We start from the raw sequence: 18,618 nt of genomic DNA, 5'->3' as shown, positions 1-18,618 counted from the left end.
GGGGTAGGGGGGGAGGGGGATGTAGCAGGTAAAAGTGGAGAGCTGCCTGGGGAGTCAGATGTCTGGCAGGTTGTAGTGTTTCATAAATCCAATGCCTATATGGAGTCCATGAGTTTCTGCACCTAGGAGGCTGACGAAGTGAAGTTCATAGGCCTGGCTGTGAAAAGTGGTTTGTAAATTTCCTTTCTGGATCAGGCCTGAAAGACTGGAGACAGAGCGGTTACTTTGTCAGAAGTGTGCCCCAACAGGTAGTTAGGTATTCTTGTCTTTGATAGATTCTGGTGCGCAGCTTGTGGGGGTACTGGCGATACGTTCACAGGTTTTGTTTTGAGCTCTAGGAAGTTGGCGTCTGGTGATGAGGTTAGCAAGGTTCAGTGCTTGTTTGAATTCACAAACCAGTTTTCACAGCCAGGCTTATGAACTTCACTTCATCAACCTCCTAGGTACAGAAACTCATGGACTCAATATAGACATTGGATTTATGATACACTACTACCTGCTGGACATCTGACTCCCCAGATAGCTCTCCACTTTCACCTACTATACCCCCTTTCTCCCCTACCCCAGCCTGTCTGTCTATCACCTCCCCGATGCCTCCATTTTCACTTTCACTGACTGGCTTTCTTGCCTGTATTGCATGCCAGCCTCTGGCTTCTTTACTATTCCTTCCATCCAGAAACAGCATGCTTCCTTAGCCTGACAAAGGTTTTTTCAACCTGAAAGCTTGCTAAAATATATTTTCCTCTAACTATTCAGTTAGTCTGCTAAAAGATACCAGATTGACCCAAATAACCTTGTCTGCCAGTGTTATGTCCTTAGACCAACACCCCTAGCACCTGACCGGAAGGACGCAGGGCCCTGGGCACATCTAAGCCCCTGGGCTGGGACTGGCAGGGAGAGTTCTCTGGCACCTGCTGGAGAAGAAGCTCCTGCAGGAAAGGACAGAAAGGCTCTGTGAGAGTTTGGCTGCCTGAGATGCTAGTGCTACTGTGCTGGAGTGCAGTTTAATACCTGTTGTTATTTATAAGTGGTGGACCAGACTGAGGCTGTAGAGGAGGAGGAGACCTAATTGGGGCACGCTAACATGTCATGTACTGGCCCCAGCACCAGTGAGGGCATGCCTTAACACATACACAGTGTCACCCATGTCATGAGTTTTGCCTGTCAGCAGCCTGAGGTAGTGTCCCAGAAACTCCTGCACCTGTTTCCTTAAAATGTGGTAGGCTTCATGCCCTCAGAAGGGGATACCGTCCCTGCATTTTTTATCTGAATCAGCCACAGAATGACAAAATTATAGGTAATTCACTGATTCCTTGTTATAGTCTATGACCAACTCTCCAAATCTCTCCAAATCAGCACCAAATCTTCCAAAGCTGATTTGGCCGAATCAATTTGGGACAGTGATTTGAATCCCTGAATTGAATCACTGTCCTCTGAATCAGCATCCAAATCAAATACTTCCCTATTTGCACTGGCCTCCTAACTGTAGTAGATGTAAAGTCCCTGTAAACTGAAATGCAAACCAATGTATAAACAAGCATGAGCAGAATCAAGCCCTGTTTTCTTGACCGAGTAGATAAACCCAGCTCAGAAACTAATCTTTGGCATTGTCTAGTTAACTGTAACTCAAGCACATCAATAGATTATCCCTTATCACCTATCAGTGCTCAGTAAATAGCACTCTGGTATTCCTAGATCACAGTAAAAGGACACAAATGTTTGTTTTCTCATCAGAAACTGATTTAGAAAACAGTTTTCTATTGGTGGTTTCTATTGGTATTTTCTCTTCAGATAATCTACAAAAGCAGTTTGGTAAAGTTGGGCATTTTTGCGATTTCTGTATCAAAATATTCTTATCCCTTAATCCTTAAATCATGACAGCTGGATACAAGTCAAAATCGTCCAAAAAAAAAAAAAGAGAAGAAAATGGAAATTAGGAAAATAGCTTTAGATTTAAAAATTCTGGAGTTGGAAACAACTGGATGTAATCTGAGCACCTCCTTAAGCAAAATCTTAGAGAGGATTTTGTGTGTTTAATGAATGATAGCATCAGTTGCAAGGGAGGGAAGCTGTTATTCAAACAATGGGATTTCACAATAATCATAATCCATAAATATACAGGATTGTTACTGAAAGCTCATTACTTTCCAACTGATACCTTTTAATTGTCAGTCTTATACAAAATTTCCTCTTAAACCAATAGAAAATTTATGAAAAAGATAAATAAAGCATTTTAACTATATGTTAAGATGCAATGCTGCAGCAGCATTTTCCTTTGTTTATAATTATTAAAGCAAACTGCTTTAGTACCTTGAAATGCATGTTTTTAGAGTTCTGGGTTGACAATGAAATCTAGATCAATGATACAAGAAAGACCCAGAGGAATGCTGTGTTGGTGCATGTAGTCTGCAATAAAGAAATCACTACCGTTACCCATTAAACAACACACAGGAGAAATAAAAGACATATGCGTATCTCTGTGGAACACCTGGAATTTATAAACAGAAAATTAAAAACTCTTAGCACTTACTAAAGTCAATGGGCTCAAAGAACGTGCAGGTCACTTTGATTTAGGTGCCTAAAACATCTATGCTTATAACAAAAAAGCCCTGAAACTTATGTCAGTGTCTTCAAAGATATTATAGTTGGTGAAGCTGAAAGGCATGGGGACCTGGCCTTTGCTTCTATATCAGGAGGCTAAGAATAACAGTAAAAATTCTCATATTATATATAAAATGGGTCAGTGTAAGGTTCTGATATATCCACAAATTCAGTTTTCTACGATCTCCAAAATACTTAAGCTAGTTCTATTTACAACTGAATCCTAAAGTTTGTCTTTGGGTTTTTCTTTTTTCTCCTTGAGTGTGCAATCTCTGACATACAGATTGCTTTTGAAAGAAGTATATATTAGTTTTAGATCTAGATATTGGGAAATATGATAAATCTTGCTTGGAGCTATGAATGGCAAGCATGAATCATCACAAACTGCACCTCCTCAATAAGTTTATATTTTTAGAAAATATACAAGTTCTTCCATTAACAGTTCTGTAAGTACAGTGTAAGTGTATCTGATTTACCCTACCAGTATCTGAGGTTGTAGAGTACCTGCCCTATGACATGACATGTGAACAACCTTCAGGGCACATACCATATATCCTAACATTTCATTAGCAGCAAGGTGCAGCTCTGGGTAATAACAGAATGTACAATGATTTTTTTTTTTGCTCAAATGTTTTTACAGCCTCATCAAGTCATAGAACAATCAATATCTGACTTTGTGATTATAATAAATTAGGTAACACTCTCATGACTACATACTTGTTGCTAGAAAGAAGAGAAAAAATATTTGTTTTTGTTCTTGTGACCCATATATTCAGAGAGCCTGGGTAAAATGAATTTGCTGTTCAAAGGCTGGCTAACACCTATACTAACTGGACAATTTGCTTCCTTTTTGATTATATGAATTAACGTAGTACAGTAAGGGTGCATACAGCTGTATCTTGCACCCAGTCTACATTCATGTAATTTTAAGCTTTGTGAACATAGCATGTGCAGCAATTGGTTGCTCTTGGGAGCCACTTGGGGAACCCACTTCAACTACTTTGCAGTGAAGAAATGGGAAGGCAGGATCAGGGGTGGGGCTAGCGGGTCTTTAGGTGGGTTTAGTGAATCAAGGAGGTTGGTGGGATTGGAGGGGGCTGGCAGGTTTACAGGGGGGTGTCCACTTGGGGGAGGAGTGTTCAGGGGCTACAAATAGTCAGGGTCAGAGACATGTAATAGCACAACCTTGAGACTGAGGCAAGTGATTCGGCTTTCCCTGCCCTGGTGCAGTGCTGCAAGGAATGCATACAAGCATTTGCAAGATCGGCCTAACCATTTCTTATATCTGGTTAATCTGATCTTAGTCAAAGTCAGCGCACCTCCGCAGGTGAACTGACTTAGTGCACACCAGTTTTTGGGTGATTTAAGCCCTCTGCTCCCCTGTATGATGGGCATTGTGTAGATACCTGTAATAGTTTTAGATATAAGTTGTTAGATTGGTCCCGGGATTGCAGGAGGGAACAGCAGAACTGTAGGCAGGGTACTGCTCTCTAAATAAACAAGCTTTATTTTTCTATAAGCTTAACTCCGTAATATTTTGACAACTACAAATGGTACCAGGAGTGGGCTGTGAAGAAAGACAAAACAAATGAGAATCCCAGAATTCTAGAGGATTTAAACTTGTCCATCAATGCAGCAGAAAACTGGAAGAAATTTAAGTGGAGCTTCACTATATATATGATGGCCAGTGGAGCTACAGAGAAGGAATGTTCACTCAAGATAGCATTTTTTTTAAAATACAGCAGGCCCAGAAGGTCTGTCTCTTTATAGTGGCCTACAACTGTCAGATGCAGAACAGAAAAGCAGTGGCACAGTAATAAAAAAATTTGAGGAATATTGTATAACCAAACAAACTTAAACCTTTGAACAGTATAATTTCCACATGAAACAGCAGACAGAATGTCAGACAATAGAGTTTGTCAAAGACCTCAGATTGCTGAGCCACACATGCAAATTTGGAGACCTAAAAGAGTCCATGATCAGAGACCAAATAGTATACCAAATTGGGTATAAGGGATACAAGCCTCAGAAAAAGACTGCTAGAGGATCCTGAGCGTAATTTGGAAAAGGCAGTTAGAATGTGCCAAGCAGCTGAGATAATAAATGCCAGGCTGCAGAAGTTGGAGGAAAAAATAGAACAAGCTGAACTAGACAGCATTACAAGACTGCAAAAACCTAAGGCAATACACAAACAATACAGAAAGGAGGACATCACTATGAAGCAGGTAAGCAGAGGCCAGAGAGAATTGCTTGAAGAAACAATGGTCAGCTGCAGGTGCTGTGGGGGTTACCACAAACCCATGCAATGCCCTGCATTTGGTAAGCACTGCAACAAATGCAAAAGATTCGATCACTTTGCAAGAGGTTGCAGAAAGGAGCAGGATGCACTACACAAGAAACACCAGGTGCATTCTTTATACAATGAGGAAAAGGAAGAATTCCTCATTGGCACAATGCAAGTTCATTCTTCTGAGGATTGGACAATCGCCCTGGACACCAACGGACTAATGGTAACTTTTAAATTAGATACAAGTGCACAGGGCAATGTAATACCAGATTATATTATTCAAAAAAATAAAAACTAAACCTGTGTACTATAAGGATAAGAAAGTAAGACTTAGAGCATATAATGGGAACATGATTGTAACCAACAGTGTTTGTGCATTGCATGTCAGACACAAAGGTAATATATTAAAAATTCAGTTTGTCACAGTCCCAGGAAAGCTCTTGCCAATTATTGGGTTGCAAATGTATAAAACTCTAGGTTTAATTAAGAGAATGGATACCACTGAGGGACTAGAAAGCAAGAATATAGAAGGAGAATTTTATGATGTGTTTCAAGGCATAGGGAAACTGCTAAATAACTACAAGATAGAATTAAGAGAACCAAATAGTGCCACCAGACATGGTTCAAGAAATGCTCCCCTTGTACTAAGGGAGAAACTGAAAAAAGAATTAGATAGTTTAGTTAACGTAGATATAATAGAAACAGTAGAGCACCTAACTGCTTGGGTTCACTCATTGATCATAATAGAAAAAAAGATGGATCCTTGAGATTGTGTCTGGATCCTAAGCAAATGAACAGGTACATCAAAAGGGAACACTTCCCATTTGCACAAGGGAAGGGGGTTTGCCAACATGCCAGAAGCTAAATATTTCTCAACTTTGGATGCCTCTTCTGGGTTTTGGCAAATTCCCTTAGAAAATAATAGCGCTAGATTATTTACCTTCAATATGCCCTTAGGAAGGTATTACTTTTATAGCCTCCCTTTTTGGACTATGTTCTGCATCTGAAGTATTTCACAGAAAGGTGCAACAAATTTTTGAAGGTCTTGATGGAACTATGGTTTATAGTGATGATTTATTAGTTGGGGGAAATACTATGGAAGAACATGACTTGTGGGTAAGAAAAACACTAGGAAGTGCTTGCAGAGTAGGTTTGAAACTGAACAAACAAAAATGCAAATTCAGGGTTAAAGAAATAACTTATCTGGGAGAAAAGATCTCTGAGAAAGGGGTGCAAATTGATACTGCAAAGATTAAAGCCATTATAAACATGCTACCCCTACGGATAAAGGAGGAGTGCAAAGATTACTGGAAATGATCAGTTTTGTATGGAAATACCTACCAAATTTAGCAGAGCAGACCAAACACCTTAGATCACTCCTACAAAAGAATGCTCAGTGGATATGGGAACATGAACATGAAGCTGAATTTAAAAACTTGTGGGAAAAAATAATGAAAGCTCTGGTACTAAAATACTGTGACCCTAAAAGACCCATTACATTGTCAGAAGATGCTTGTAAAGAAAGCATTGGAGCAGCTTTGCTTCAAAAACGTGGGGATAGCTGGAGATCAGAGTGTCTATATGCACAAATTGAGAAGGAAAGTTTAGCTTGGTATATGGATGTAAGAAAGTTCATATATTCATCCAAGGGAAGCTTGTGATAGCTGAACGTAATCATACACCTTTGGTAACTATAGCAAAGAAAGGATTATTAGATATGTCACCCAAATTACAGATACTTTTCTTTTGACTGCAAATGTATGTTCTAGACATACAGTACACACCAGGAAAACATCTACTTATTGCAGATACATTGTCTAGAGCATATGACACCATGGAAAATGACAGAATTCCAGACTCAGACATAGTACATGTTAATCCAATTAAAAGAGTGATTCCTGTCACAGATAAAATGTGGGCACTAATTGTAGAAACTACTGCTCAGGCCACCACATTGCAAAAAGTGATAACAGCTATTTGTGTTGGTTGGCCTGGAAAACACATTACTTATCCTCTACTCTCAGTTCAAGGAAGAGCTGTCACTATTGAATGGCATTTTGTTCAAAGGCTCACAATTTGTTGTTCCAATAATGCTAAAGACAGACACATTAAACAGAATACATGAGGGACATCTAGGCATTGAAAAATGCAAAAAGGAGAGCAAAGGGTGCTGTATATTAGAAGATGCTGTAAAGGCTTGTACAATGTGCCTAAAGTACAGATCAGTGCAAAAAAAGAGCCTTGGATGGTCATGGAGGAGCCTCTAACTCTGTGGCATCAAGTGTGCATTGACTTATTCATACACAAAGGAAAAGATACGTATTAGTGCTGGATTATTAGTCTCACTATCCTGAAATTGCATTGCTTGAAAGCACAACAGCAAACCAGGTTATAACTCACATCAAATTGATTTTTGCTAGACATGGGATACTACAAATTGTGAGAACAGACAACAGACCTCAATTCAACTGTCCTGAGTTTAAAAAGTTTGCAAACAAATATGGATTACATCACAACACTTCAAGTCCTAAATACATACAATCCATGGTCTGGTGGAAAATGGAGTACAAACAGTGAATAAATTGTTGAAAAAAGCTACAGATTCATACACCAATGTTTACCTGTCACTCTTAAATTACAGAGCAACACCCATGACACATGGATTATCCCCAGCAGAAATGCTGCTTAATACTAAACTCAAAACCAGGCTGCCAAATCTTGTGGATGAGGCTCATCAGAATGAAAAGGAAGGCATGAAAACATTTGAATTCAACAAACTCAAAAAAATGGTACTATGACAGGGTTCCAAGGAGTTACCACAACTGCACAACAAAGGTATGGTGCTTATTTCAGATGGACGAATGTGGAAACAAAAAGCACTCGTTTCCCATCAAGTATCTCCCACATCCTATAAAGTAGTCATACTGGAAGGACAGGTGCTAAGAAGAAACAGACAACACTTGCAGCTCGTGAAGGGGAGAAAAGAAGCAGCATCACAAGATTCACCAAAGGAAATGGAGCTAACACCAAAGCAAAAAGAAATGACAGAGAAGATTGAAAATGACACAGAAATAGACATCTGAACAAGGAAACCCACAAGAAGTGAACCAATAAGGATTGAGAATGCAGAGAAACTGAGAAGATCACTTAGAGTTAAAAAGCCAACACAGACTAATAGAGGCCTGTTAAAATATGCTTTAACTATGGGTTGAACTAAACTGCCAGTGTTAGTATTATACGGGGATATGTTACATGTAAAGCGGGGAGATGTGTGGATACTTTAAGTTACATATCAATCATTACATTGTCTCGGGGATTGCAGGAGGGAACAGAAGACCTGTAGGCAGGGCACTGCTCTCTGAATAAATAAGCTTAATTGTTCCATAAACTTAACTCCTTAATCTTTTGAGAACTATACAGACACGGTTGGGTCAATTTAATTTAAATGAAGATGGGGTGATTTCATGGCATCCATGAAGTCCTGGTCCATAGAACTTTTCCTTGGTCAGATGGCTTAGTGAATCTGGGTTATTTTACCTCAGACAAGATCATGACTTGGAGAGAGTTGAATATTCCTGATTTGGGCTTTTTTTAGATTCCATCTATATTCAGACCTGTGATTGAGCACTATATGTAACAGTATACAGTATGTCATAGTGTGATACTAAAACTAGAGGTGCACCGCTACAGATTTTGGGGGCCAATACCAAGAGCTGATTTTTATGGCTGATACCTATCCGATTTCCAATACACTATGGAGAGCTGTGTGCAGCTGGTAAGTCTGTTGTGGTGGGAGGGGAGTGGGGAGGGAAGGGCAGATCAAGGCTCCCACTGTGAGGGAGGGAGTGGGGCTGGGGCAGGCACTACACAGCTGGGCTGAGGTGGGGCATGGGACAAAGCTACAGCTCATCTGGGGAGTGTGGGGGCAGGGGTGGTTCATGCTGCTGTGTGCACCCCAGGAGGGCATGGGGGGGCATGTGTCCCTGGATCTGTGCAGGGCAGGGGAGCTGCTGCTGGAAGCTGGAGCCAGGGCTATGCCAGGCTCTTCGTGGCAGGTGCCTGGGCCAGGCTGTGCTTGGGGCAGGCAGCGGCAGCACTGGGAAGAGGCTACGGGGTGGGGGTGGAGGGCTGCGGCCACCCCAAAATTTGCCATAGCCCCCCAACCCTCCTTCCCAACACTGTAGCCACCCAACCTGAGTGCAGCCTGACCCAGCCCCCCTCAGCCCACTGGGAAGAGCTCGGCACAGCCCCAGCCTGTAGCAGCAGCTGGCCCTGCCCTATGCAGATCCAGGGGCACAGCCCCCCCATGCCTTCCTGGGGTGTGTGCAGCAGTGGGACCTGCTCCCTCTGCCCCCCCAGATGAGCTGCGGCTCTGCCCTGCACACTACTCCACCCGAGCTGGGCAGTGCCTGCCTCAGCCCTGCTCCCTCCCTCACCGCAGGCACCTTGATCTGTGCCCCTGCCTTCCCTCCCCATCCACCACAACAGACTCCCCAGCTGCACGCAGCTCTCCAAGCTGCTGGGCTGTGCTCCTTGCTGCCTATATGCTGTACTGCAGTTCCACGCATGCACAGGCCATTTATCAGCCACATCAGGCCGATTTCTGATACAGCCAATTGTCTTTATATCAGTGCCAATCTGATATCAGACCGAAGTATCAGTGTACTTCTAACTAAAACAGTTCACATTTTCTTATAGCCTTTATCTACAAAAACATTTTAAAATCTCAGAAGGTTAAAGAGTGAGTACCTGGTTGTTGGGCTTTTGTACAGATTCTGCCATTTCCGAAAAAGCCTGTTGGGCACCGGCCACAAATATACCCAATATAAGGAGGTTTACGATCAATACATATGACTCCAGGGAAACATGGCCTATTAGTACATGTAGTAATAGGTGGCAGAGGTGCTGTGTGACCTAAAAAAAACCCAATAACCTTTCTTTATTATTTTTTAAAGCAAATCAATATTTAAAGTAAAACAGTGACTATATAAGCCCAGCCCAAGGCTTTTCATTAATTTCTTCTTTTAAAATATAATTAACTAGAATGTTCCCCAAATCTTATGCCAAACATAAGAATATCCTGAAGGCACAGTATATCAGAACAGCTGTTTCTCATTAAAGCAAGATTTATTAGTCTTCTAATTATGTGTTTTAAAGTTTATTACTCAAAGTTGCTTGGCATTTATCATGGATAGATAGAAATGGCAATTTTCAGCACAAGTGAAAAATTAACTTAGTGAGAAAATGCATTATTCAGATGTCGCTTATTTTTATAATTACAATCATATCACCAAACCTTGCCTTACCCATATCTTAGTTTGAGGAATATCAGTGTTTCTGATCTTGGCTACTTTAACTACTTTAGCTTAATTTTGCCAAACAGGACAATGTGACTAGATAGCATTTTTTCACACAAAGTTACTGCATGCGAAGTGCATCAAATGGCCCCCAGGTAGAGAACAAATGATGTGTAAAACTTAGTGGTGGCTGGGGTTCTTTTAAAAATTATCTTCAGTGTGGTATGGATCTGACTCAAATATTTGCAGTATAGTAGCCAATTATAGGCCTTATGCTTATATTTCTTGAATGCACTACAAGCTCTAGAAAGGTGGGATCCACACCAGTCTGCATTGTTGTGTCAGTAAGAGAGTGCAGGGTTTTGCATTTAAAAAGCCTGGAATATTTCATTCATTGGTGCTTCTAGTACTATTTTGCTTGCTGTAGACACCAAAGTTGTGGAAGAAATATATATTCAGGCCTTGAGTACAGGTGGTGGTGTGGTATCCACACTAGATTCTTAATATTTTAAATTTTGAGTCCATTAAAATTCTCTTTTAGCTGGACAGGACATGAAATGCAGGAAGAGATTGTTGGCTGTCCCCACGTAGGATTACTTCTTGCTAGACATTTCCCTTTTCCTTTAATGTCAGTAAAATGAATAAAAACATTCCTTCACAGATAAACACAAAAAGAGATCTCAGAGCTGAACATCATTCATTTTTATTATCTCCACTAGTGGTTGCCTTATCATTGTCATGTTTACTAGTCATAATACACACCTCTTCATTTTCTGTGTTTTCTTTTTGCCTTCATCCTGTTATAATGTCATTTAAACAGTTTGTATGTTTATTATTAACATTGTCAAAATATATAAGGTCCTCAAACAGAACCTACAACATTGGAAAAAGAATAACATGCCGTGACCACAAACATTATATATTTACCTTGCATGCCGCTAACGTTAATGTTCTTAATTGCAGGAATCTTCTTTGTCTCTATGGGTTGTGTTGGTCTTTCCTCCTCTGTCTTGTTCAGTCCACCTGAAGCTTTATTATTCTCAGTGATGAAAGCTTCTGTAATGTCAGCAGTGGCCTCAGCTGCAAGAGGAAAGCAGGAGGTCATCAGGTATGACTGAGGGTAAACAACAGTCAGGGCCATCCTGGGGGTGGGGGGGAGTGAATTGGGGTGACTGCCCCAGGGCCAATGCTTTGGGAGACTCTGTGCCACTGCCACTTTGCGTCCAGCCACTTGCTACCCCCTGCCCTGCCCTGCCGCCAACACCGCTGCTGCCAATGGTGGCGGCAGCTTCTCTGGGTCCCGGGCACGTGGGATCAGAGTGGGGGCAGCTCCCTGCATGAACTGATGTGCCCTGGGCCCCGCACCCTGCTCAGGTCGGCTCTGACAACAGTAAAGGCAAATCAAGGAATTCCACATCAGCTTATCCTGGAAGCTGACCATGAAACAAATTCTAGCACCAGCTAGTAAAATCCCTAAAATCTTCCACAAAAAAAAAGTAAAGTAATGTTGTAAGTCCAAACTAAACTGAACTTGGATTCACAAAAACCTGTGCTCTCTCTATCTACCTTTAGTTAACCTAAAGGTGCATCTCAACCCTGCCTTCTGACTGACTTCAGACTAACGTAGCTAACTACTCTCTCTGCTTAAAAGAGAGTCACACCTAAATATGTAGGAACTCACCTAAATTGCATCAGAAGTTTGTGGCACAGAGGCACCTTTAATCTTTCTCTTTTTGTCATGTCACCCCTCCCCCCTCTGCCGCTGATTGGCCAATTAATGCCGTGGTTTTTGCCCATTGGCTGCTCAGCGGTGGTGGGGGCAAGAGCGTGCAGCAAAAAAAGCAAGATTAAAGGTGCTGCTGTACCACAAACTTCCTCTGTGATTTAGGTAGGTCCCTACTAATGTGGATAGTGGTCTTCTGTGAAGATATGTGGCTGTGAAGGGGTTCACAGGACTCAGTGCATTAGAATTTGGCTATTCAGATTAACATGAAACATGGAAGGCTGGGATGGGGGCTCTTTTGTTCAAAACTCTATATGAAAATGAGAGAGCCTGTAGGTTGCCAAATGACGTTTCTACCATAGGTGTGTGAGAATGTGGAATGACAATTCTTGTATGCAAAGCTGACCATTAGAGACTTTTAAAAATACTTATTTTCTGCTTAAGTTATGGAAATTCCCTGAAGTGGTTAGGAAATACAAATTCCATTTGGGATTCTGTTACAAAGCAAATAACTACTGTCCAGTTTCAATCAAGGAAATGTAAATGTGTAAAACCTGTACAAGGAAGACAGGAAGAAGGAGTAGCATTGAGTTCTGAGCAGAGACCAGAGAGAATACTAATATTTTTATTCCAATAAGTCTAGTTTCAGCATTAGAGGAAAGCGATTCTTCCTACGTTCCTCTAAAATTGTCCCATGATAGGAAGAAATGAATGGCAATTCAAATGAACATGCCCCCCCCTCCTCCCAGGGGATAATTTTGTTTATTTAATTGAATCTCTTCCTCCACAGTTTATCAAATTAGCTCCAGAAATGTGCTAAAGGATAGCAGACATAGTGGCAGCTCTGCAATGACTTGAATTGATCAAGTAATATAGTAAAGAAAACATTTGTATCCGAGAACGTTACAAATCTAGGGAGAGCCAATAAGTTTGACAATATAGAGTGTATTGATCCCAAGATTCATCAATTATAAGTCAATTTTTCATGCACATACGTGCATGCATGCACACACACAAAAACCCAGCAGCTTTCTTTTGTAAGGAAAAGTAAACTTTTTGCAAGCCTATTTTGCACAGATTGAATTGATTTGGTAGCACTAATAAATACATGGTAATGATTTTTCCCCCTACTCAAAATATTCTTTTTAATGGATAGTATCAGTAAGGCAGCAAGCACAGAGAGAAAAGAAGCCAGATTCTCCGGTTCTCTGTGTACTGCTGGAGATGTTCAAAATGACCTTAAAACTGTGAGGGCCACCGTGAAACTCAGGGAGGGTACAGCGCTTACCACGTGGTAAGCCTTGTAGCCTCCCTGAGTGTCACAGTGACCCCCTTTCCCTGCCTGATCTGCTGGTCTGCTTTCTGTTCCCTGTCCAGTGCCCTCTTCTGATCTCTCTGCTTTCTGCTCCCTCCCTAATCTGCATTAAAAAAACTAGCCTCAATGTGTTTCCCCCTAGCTAGGCACCATGCTGCCCAATGGCATGGAGGCAGAAGTGAAGCAATCTTATGTAGATGCCTTCACAGCTGATGTGTACTATGAAAGGGTTTCTGCAGTGATCCAGGCTGGGCTTTAATGGAGGACATTTTTGTGGAAGACAGTAGAGAAGGACATAGTGGATCTAGACACCAAGCCACATGGCAGTGGGGTATGTAGATGATAATGACATGGGAAAATGCTATAGAGTTATGCAGCTGGTAAGTAAAATGAAGACCACAAAAATATAGTTAAGTGACCAATATATAAATGCTCATATAATATGATAACTCCCTGCTAATGTGTTATGTTATTAGGAGCTCAATCTTACCCACATTAAAGTGAGGGGCAAGACTTCCAGTAACTTTAACAGAAGTAGAATGGGGCCCTAATGTTTCTGTCTCTGTGAAAACCAAGGAAAAAAACTTACATCTGCAAGACTGACCATCTCCTTCCATCCCACTGGGGCAAATTCCACACATGTAAGACCCAAAAGTGTTTATGCAAGACACTCCAGGAAAACAAAGGTTCTCTTCACATTCATTCCTGTCTTCCTGACAAGTAAGCCCTGTGGCAAAAACAAAGAGCAGGTTAATAAGAAGGAAACAGTCCCTGTTTATTCCTCAGCTAAAATGTTCAAGTAGACTGAGGCTTACCTCTCAACTGTAAACTCATTACAGGGTACGTCACTCATTTTAGTGCCAAATTCCCCACTGTCTCATTTAAACCTGCTGTCATCTCACTGCTTATTATTGGCACCAGAACTGTTGAATTTGAGCCTGCTTCTTGTAAAAAAATTCTTTAGACAGGTTAAAGAAATAAATTCCTTTCCTCAAGTCTTTGCTTCTGCTGCTTTTTTCTGTGTTGTTTGTTTGAGATATTTGTCATATATTTTAAGAAGCCAGTCTCACCGATTAGGCTTTAGAAGGTTGAGAGCCATGTACTGATGTATTGCACTGTTCTTTTCTATTTGAGCCATTTTTTATTAACAGCTTATTGCTTGTTGACCTGATAGGGTTTGGTTAGAGGCAAAACTTACAAAATAATGGGTTTTTGAATTTGTCAGCCTTGTCTACTATAGTACAATTTACAGAAACACTCTTAGAGCAAGTTTAGGCCAGAGTGTAGATGCTCTAAGAAAGCTACAATAGTACCTAAGACCCGCAGAATTTCCTTTTTTATTACGTATCCAACGGTAAGACTTAAAAAACCTCAAGTATTCCTGTAAATATTTGCAACCCCAGATTTAAATCACTGGGCTAGTGCATGAACCTAAATGCAGAGTTGCCTGCTATAAAGTTAAACTGACCATCTCTAAACAAAGTACTGAAAAGTCTGGGGACATCATTCATTCCAAGAAAGCTGCAAAAATCAAACAAACAAGTGAAATGAAAATATTAATATCAATCAACATACATATGTCGATATATATCAACACACACACATTAATATCACTGGTAAAATAATTTGATTTAAAATAGTATCTGAAAATCTCAGGATGAATAATGTAGATGACGTCTACAAGGAGTATCTTGAAGACCTATAGTATTAAAATGGGCTTAGGGAAAGGGAAAAGTAGTAGAAACGTTAGGACTGAGAGCTGTGTGAGACTGACTGTGTCCTGTTTGGTCCCTCAGCTGGTGTGGTACACAATGCAGCTTCAGTCTTGATTGGTGCCTCATGGCATTGCAGTGATATAAATAACAATAACAATAGTACAAGGGTGTTTCATAAAGAAATGGCATTTTTGAAATAAAACATTTTTATGTGCCATGAGTGGGACACTACACAGCAGTAAGTAATGCTAATGGCAGTATTGCCAAATGCACTATGTAAAGAAGTGACGTGGTCTGCCAAATGTGGATCATTGCACACAAAATGATCTTGTTTTGAAATTGCTGCTACTTTCTGAAACACCCTCATACACTTTAATCCAGTCTTAGCTGGATCTCCTGAGATTTTCAGGTCTGGAGACTGCAAGTCCTATTATAGATGTGCAAACTCTGCTCCCCGTGTCTGGACAGAAACATTTTCACAGACCTTTTAGAGGGGAATGTCTGTTCTTTGTACTTGCAGAAGAGTAACACAGCTAGGAAAGCAGAAATGGATTCTGTAACTGTGCTTTTAAACCTACTGTGGAATAAATAATATACAGTTATAAACTGTAATCTCATTGAGGGATTCTTGGGATATTTTATATAATGAGAGAAACTTAGGTTTTTCCATTACTTGAACCATAGAATGAAATTATAACTCCTTAATTTAAAAATTGCTTTTCTAATTTTACATTTATAATTGAATCCACAGTGAAGGTTAAGAATGGTTTTATGATTAAGAACAGTTATGATACTTTTCTTAAGGATGGATTACCTAGTCTTTATATCTCGTTATTTGATATTGATATTAGTTTTGCCATCCATAGAGCAAAGATAATAGAGTACTTTCTTATTGGTATGGAAGGCAAATGAATTAATGTTTGCAAAGGGTATTACGATTATCAGTAGCAGGCACTATAGAAATTCAAAGATATATTATTAGCTAGTCTCACCTTTTCTTCATACTTTGCAATAGCTTCTGCCCAGTTCCTATTCCCATTGTTACTTCCTCTTACTTCCCTATTCTCTTCTTCACTCAGGCTCATAGGGATGCACACTTATGATTCATTTGGACTGCTGCTACTTAGCAATGCATTTCATGTTTGGAAAGTTTCTTCTCTAGAGATGGCATTTGAGAAACTCTCAAAAGAGTTAACGTTTTGTTTCTACTACCTGCTCACTATCATTTGTAAAGATTTGATGCTGAAATGGTGTTGTCACTTGAGCAGCATAGCATTGCCTTCTCATTAGATTATTGATGGCTTTCTGGGGAATTGAGACATAAACACAACATCAAGGATGAGCTTTTATTGTTGTCACAGAACCTGCCCTGAAGTAAAATAATCTACCTCCCAGCTGGCTTTCAGCTCCACTTGCTCATAATTTTTCACCTGCTATTAAAACATGGAGATGCATTCCTGTTTCACTCACTCATTTCTTTATGTTATTGTTTCTTGCATTTAGTACTTTGTGTCTGGAAAGTACAGAGAAAAAACAATGCATATTTTATCTAAATAGACCAGAAATAAATGGTTAAAGAAAACCCAAAGCTTCCTTCATCATTTAGTATAATATACTCACAGCTTCAGAGTCATGTTATAGCAACCTGTTACTATCAACCGTGTTGTTATCAAGCGTCGGATATTATTCCCTTTACTGTTTTTTGCAACAACAACAAAAAGTGAAAGCTATGCTGAATTATATTGAAAATACTTCTTGTGGATTTATGAACAATAAACTGATGTTGATAATACACTGTTCCACTTGGAATAATAGGCCTTGATTCTGATCTATTATTTGACATGGATGGGCCTGATTTTCTATATGAAGATGGGTACAACTAAGTAAGGAATCAGGTCCACTGACTTAAATAGAATTACTCCTCATTAATGCCAGTCACATAACATCAGAAGTGAGCCCAGAGAAGATGAGAGATGGACAAGGATTGTTAGTTATCTAGAACAAGATCCAGAAAGACACTTCAGACACCTCCAATTTAGGCATAATAAATTGCCCGGCTCCAGCAGATGATTCAAGGAAAGAGACTTAGGTACCTTGCCTCACTATGCAGGCAGTGGGGAAGGTCAGATACTTCCAAAGGGCAATTCAGAAATCTCAGATGATGAAAAAGAAGCTGCACAAATGTGTCCCTATGTATAAATTTGTTTAAGACTGTTCTCTCTCCCCCAGTGAATTACACAAATCCTTCATTTTGTATCACCTGGAAATTGCTTTATCACTGTTTTGGTACATCTTTTTCATCATAAATAAAGATACTAAAATAATAGTCAACCTAATCCTGATTAAGTTAATTACTCAATCTAATTCATTCAGTACCCCATGATGATGACTTACTTGTTTTGGATTATGGGATTCTCACTTATGCACTTTAGTAATCCTATATTTAATTTTATGGTGTTAGTATATTGCTTGTGCCCATCCTTCTTTTTTTTCAAATAATCTGCTGTGGTTCTTTAGTATTTAATAGCACCTCACGCTGAGGTCTGATGGTCATCTTTCCCACTGAATGTATTACTTTGAAGGTAGGTGGCAAAGCTAATTCCATGTGAGAGGATCAATATATGTATCCTTTCCTACTCAGATCTTTAATACCAGGGAAGAAAATATGAGACTGCATCTTAGTTTAAAAAATATCAGCTAACCAGTGTAAAGAAGAAACATCTTGCTTTATTCCTGTACCAGTTTTACAAGTAGGGAAATTTGGATTAGTATATCATTTGTCCAGTATGTCCAAATTTGGGTTAGTTGTTAGAAAACAGAAAAGGGGAGTGAATAAATTGCTGAAAGAAAGAATGAGGGGAAAGAGTTGTTAGGAGTTGTTACAGGTTGATTTCTGCCTTCCTAAGGATTTAGTCAAATTTATTCATTGGCTTTATTTTAAAGTAGAGACTTCTTGCCTCTTAAACTGAAGTGAGGCTTCTAATGGGCCCCCTCTACACATTGTGCAATGGACTGGATAATTGTGCAATTACCCTGACACTAGCTATATGTGCAACGTACATATCATGCCATAACAAGGTCCAATGAGGTTGAAGTTAGGCCTTGAAACTGTACTAACTTCATAGCTTGTTGCTATCCAGCTTTAATTTGCACATATAGCAGGGTTTCCTCTGTGGCTGGGGGTCCCACCAACTGACCAGGTTCCCAGCTACAGGCTATACTAGACTCATCCAGGTCTGGGAGTCCAGCAGCTGAGGGGACCCTTAGTCCCAGCAGTGCCTGGCAGCTATGAACTCTGGGCCCCAGCAGTGCCCATGGATGTCATCACGAGCCAGAATCTTAATAGCAACCTGTGATGCCAGGACCCAACCTCCTGTAGCTGTGGACAGGAGGTTTCGGCAGTCCCCCACAGCTGCTAGGACCCAGGATCTATAGCTGTGGGATGCTGGGTCCCAGGACCTGTGAGGCGATGCTGGAAACCTGCATCTGCTGCTGCAGGACTCTAGATCTTGGCATCCATAGGGTGCAACTGTGCTCTCCCATGCTGCACACCACGTACCCCTGGAGCAAGGAGATGACAGTAGCTGTGATTTCTTAGTCAGGGCAGGCCTCCATGTACTCCCAGGGCAGAAGACTGCATTTGTTGTGATCTCTCAGCTATGGGGGGGCTCTGTGGCTGG

At 40.5% G+C, this 18,618-nt stretch overlaps 1 protein-coding gene across 1 annotated transcript in view; it reads right to left on the bottom strand.

The window, feature by feature from the left end:
* The window catches only part of LOC109301348 (von Willebrand factor D and EGF domain-containing protein-like), a 451,201-nt gene that overhangs the window by 122,562 nt on the left and 310,021 nt on the right, over nt 1-18,618 (bottom strand). Inside the window, exons 19-21 of the mRNA XM_019522467.1 lie at nt 13,813-13,950; nt 11,113-11,265; nt 9,638-9,802 (exon numbers count right to left, since the gene is read on the bottom strand). Coding sequence (XP_019378012.1) covers nt 9,638-9,802; nt 11,113-11,265; nt 13,813-13,950 — 456 coding nt within the window. The remainder of the gene's footprint in view (nt 1-9,637; nt 9,803-11,112; nt 11,266-13,812; nt 13,951-18,618) is intronic.

This window comes from Gavialis gangeticus, unplaced genomic scaffold (genome assembly GCF_001723915.1).
Source record: "Gavialis gangeticus isolate Ggan-Ray unplaced genomic scaffold, GavGan_comp1, whole genome shotgun sequence".
Lineage (NCBI taxonomy): Eukaryota > Metazoa > Chordata > Crocodylia > Gavialidae > Gavialis > Gavialis gangeticus.
Note: the sequence above shows the minus strand (reverse complement) of the source record. Positions and strands in the feature narration are given on the sequence as shown.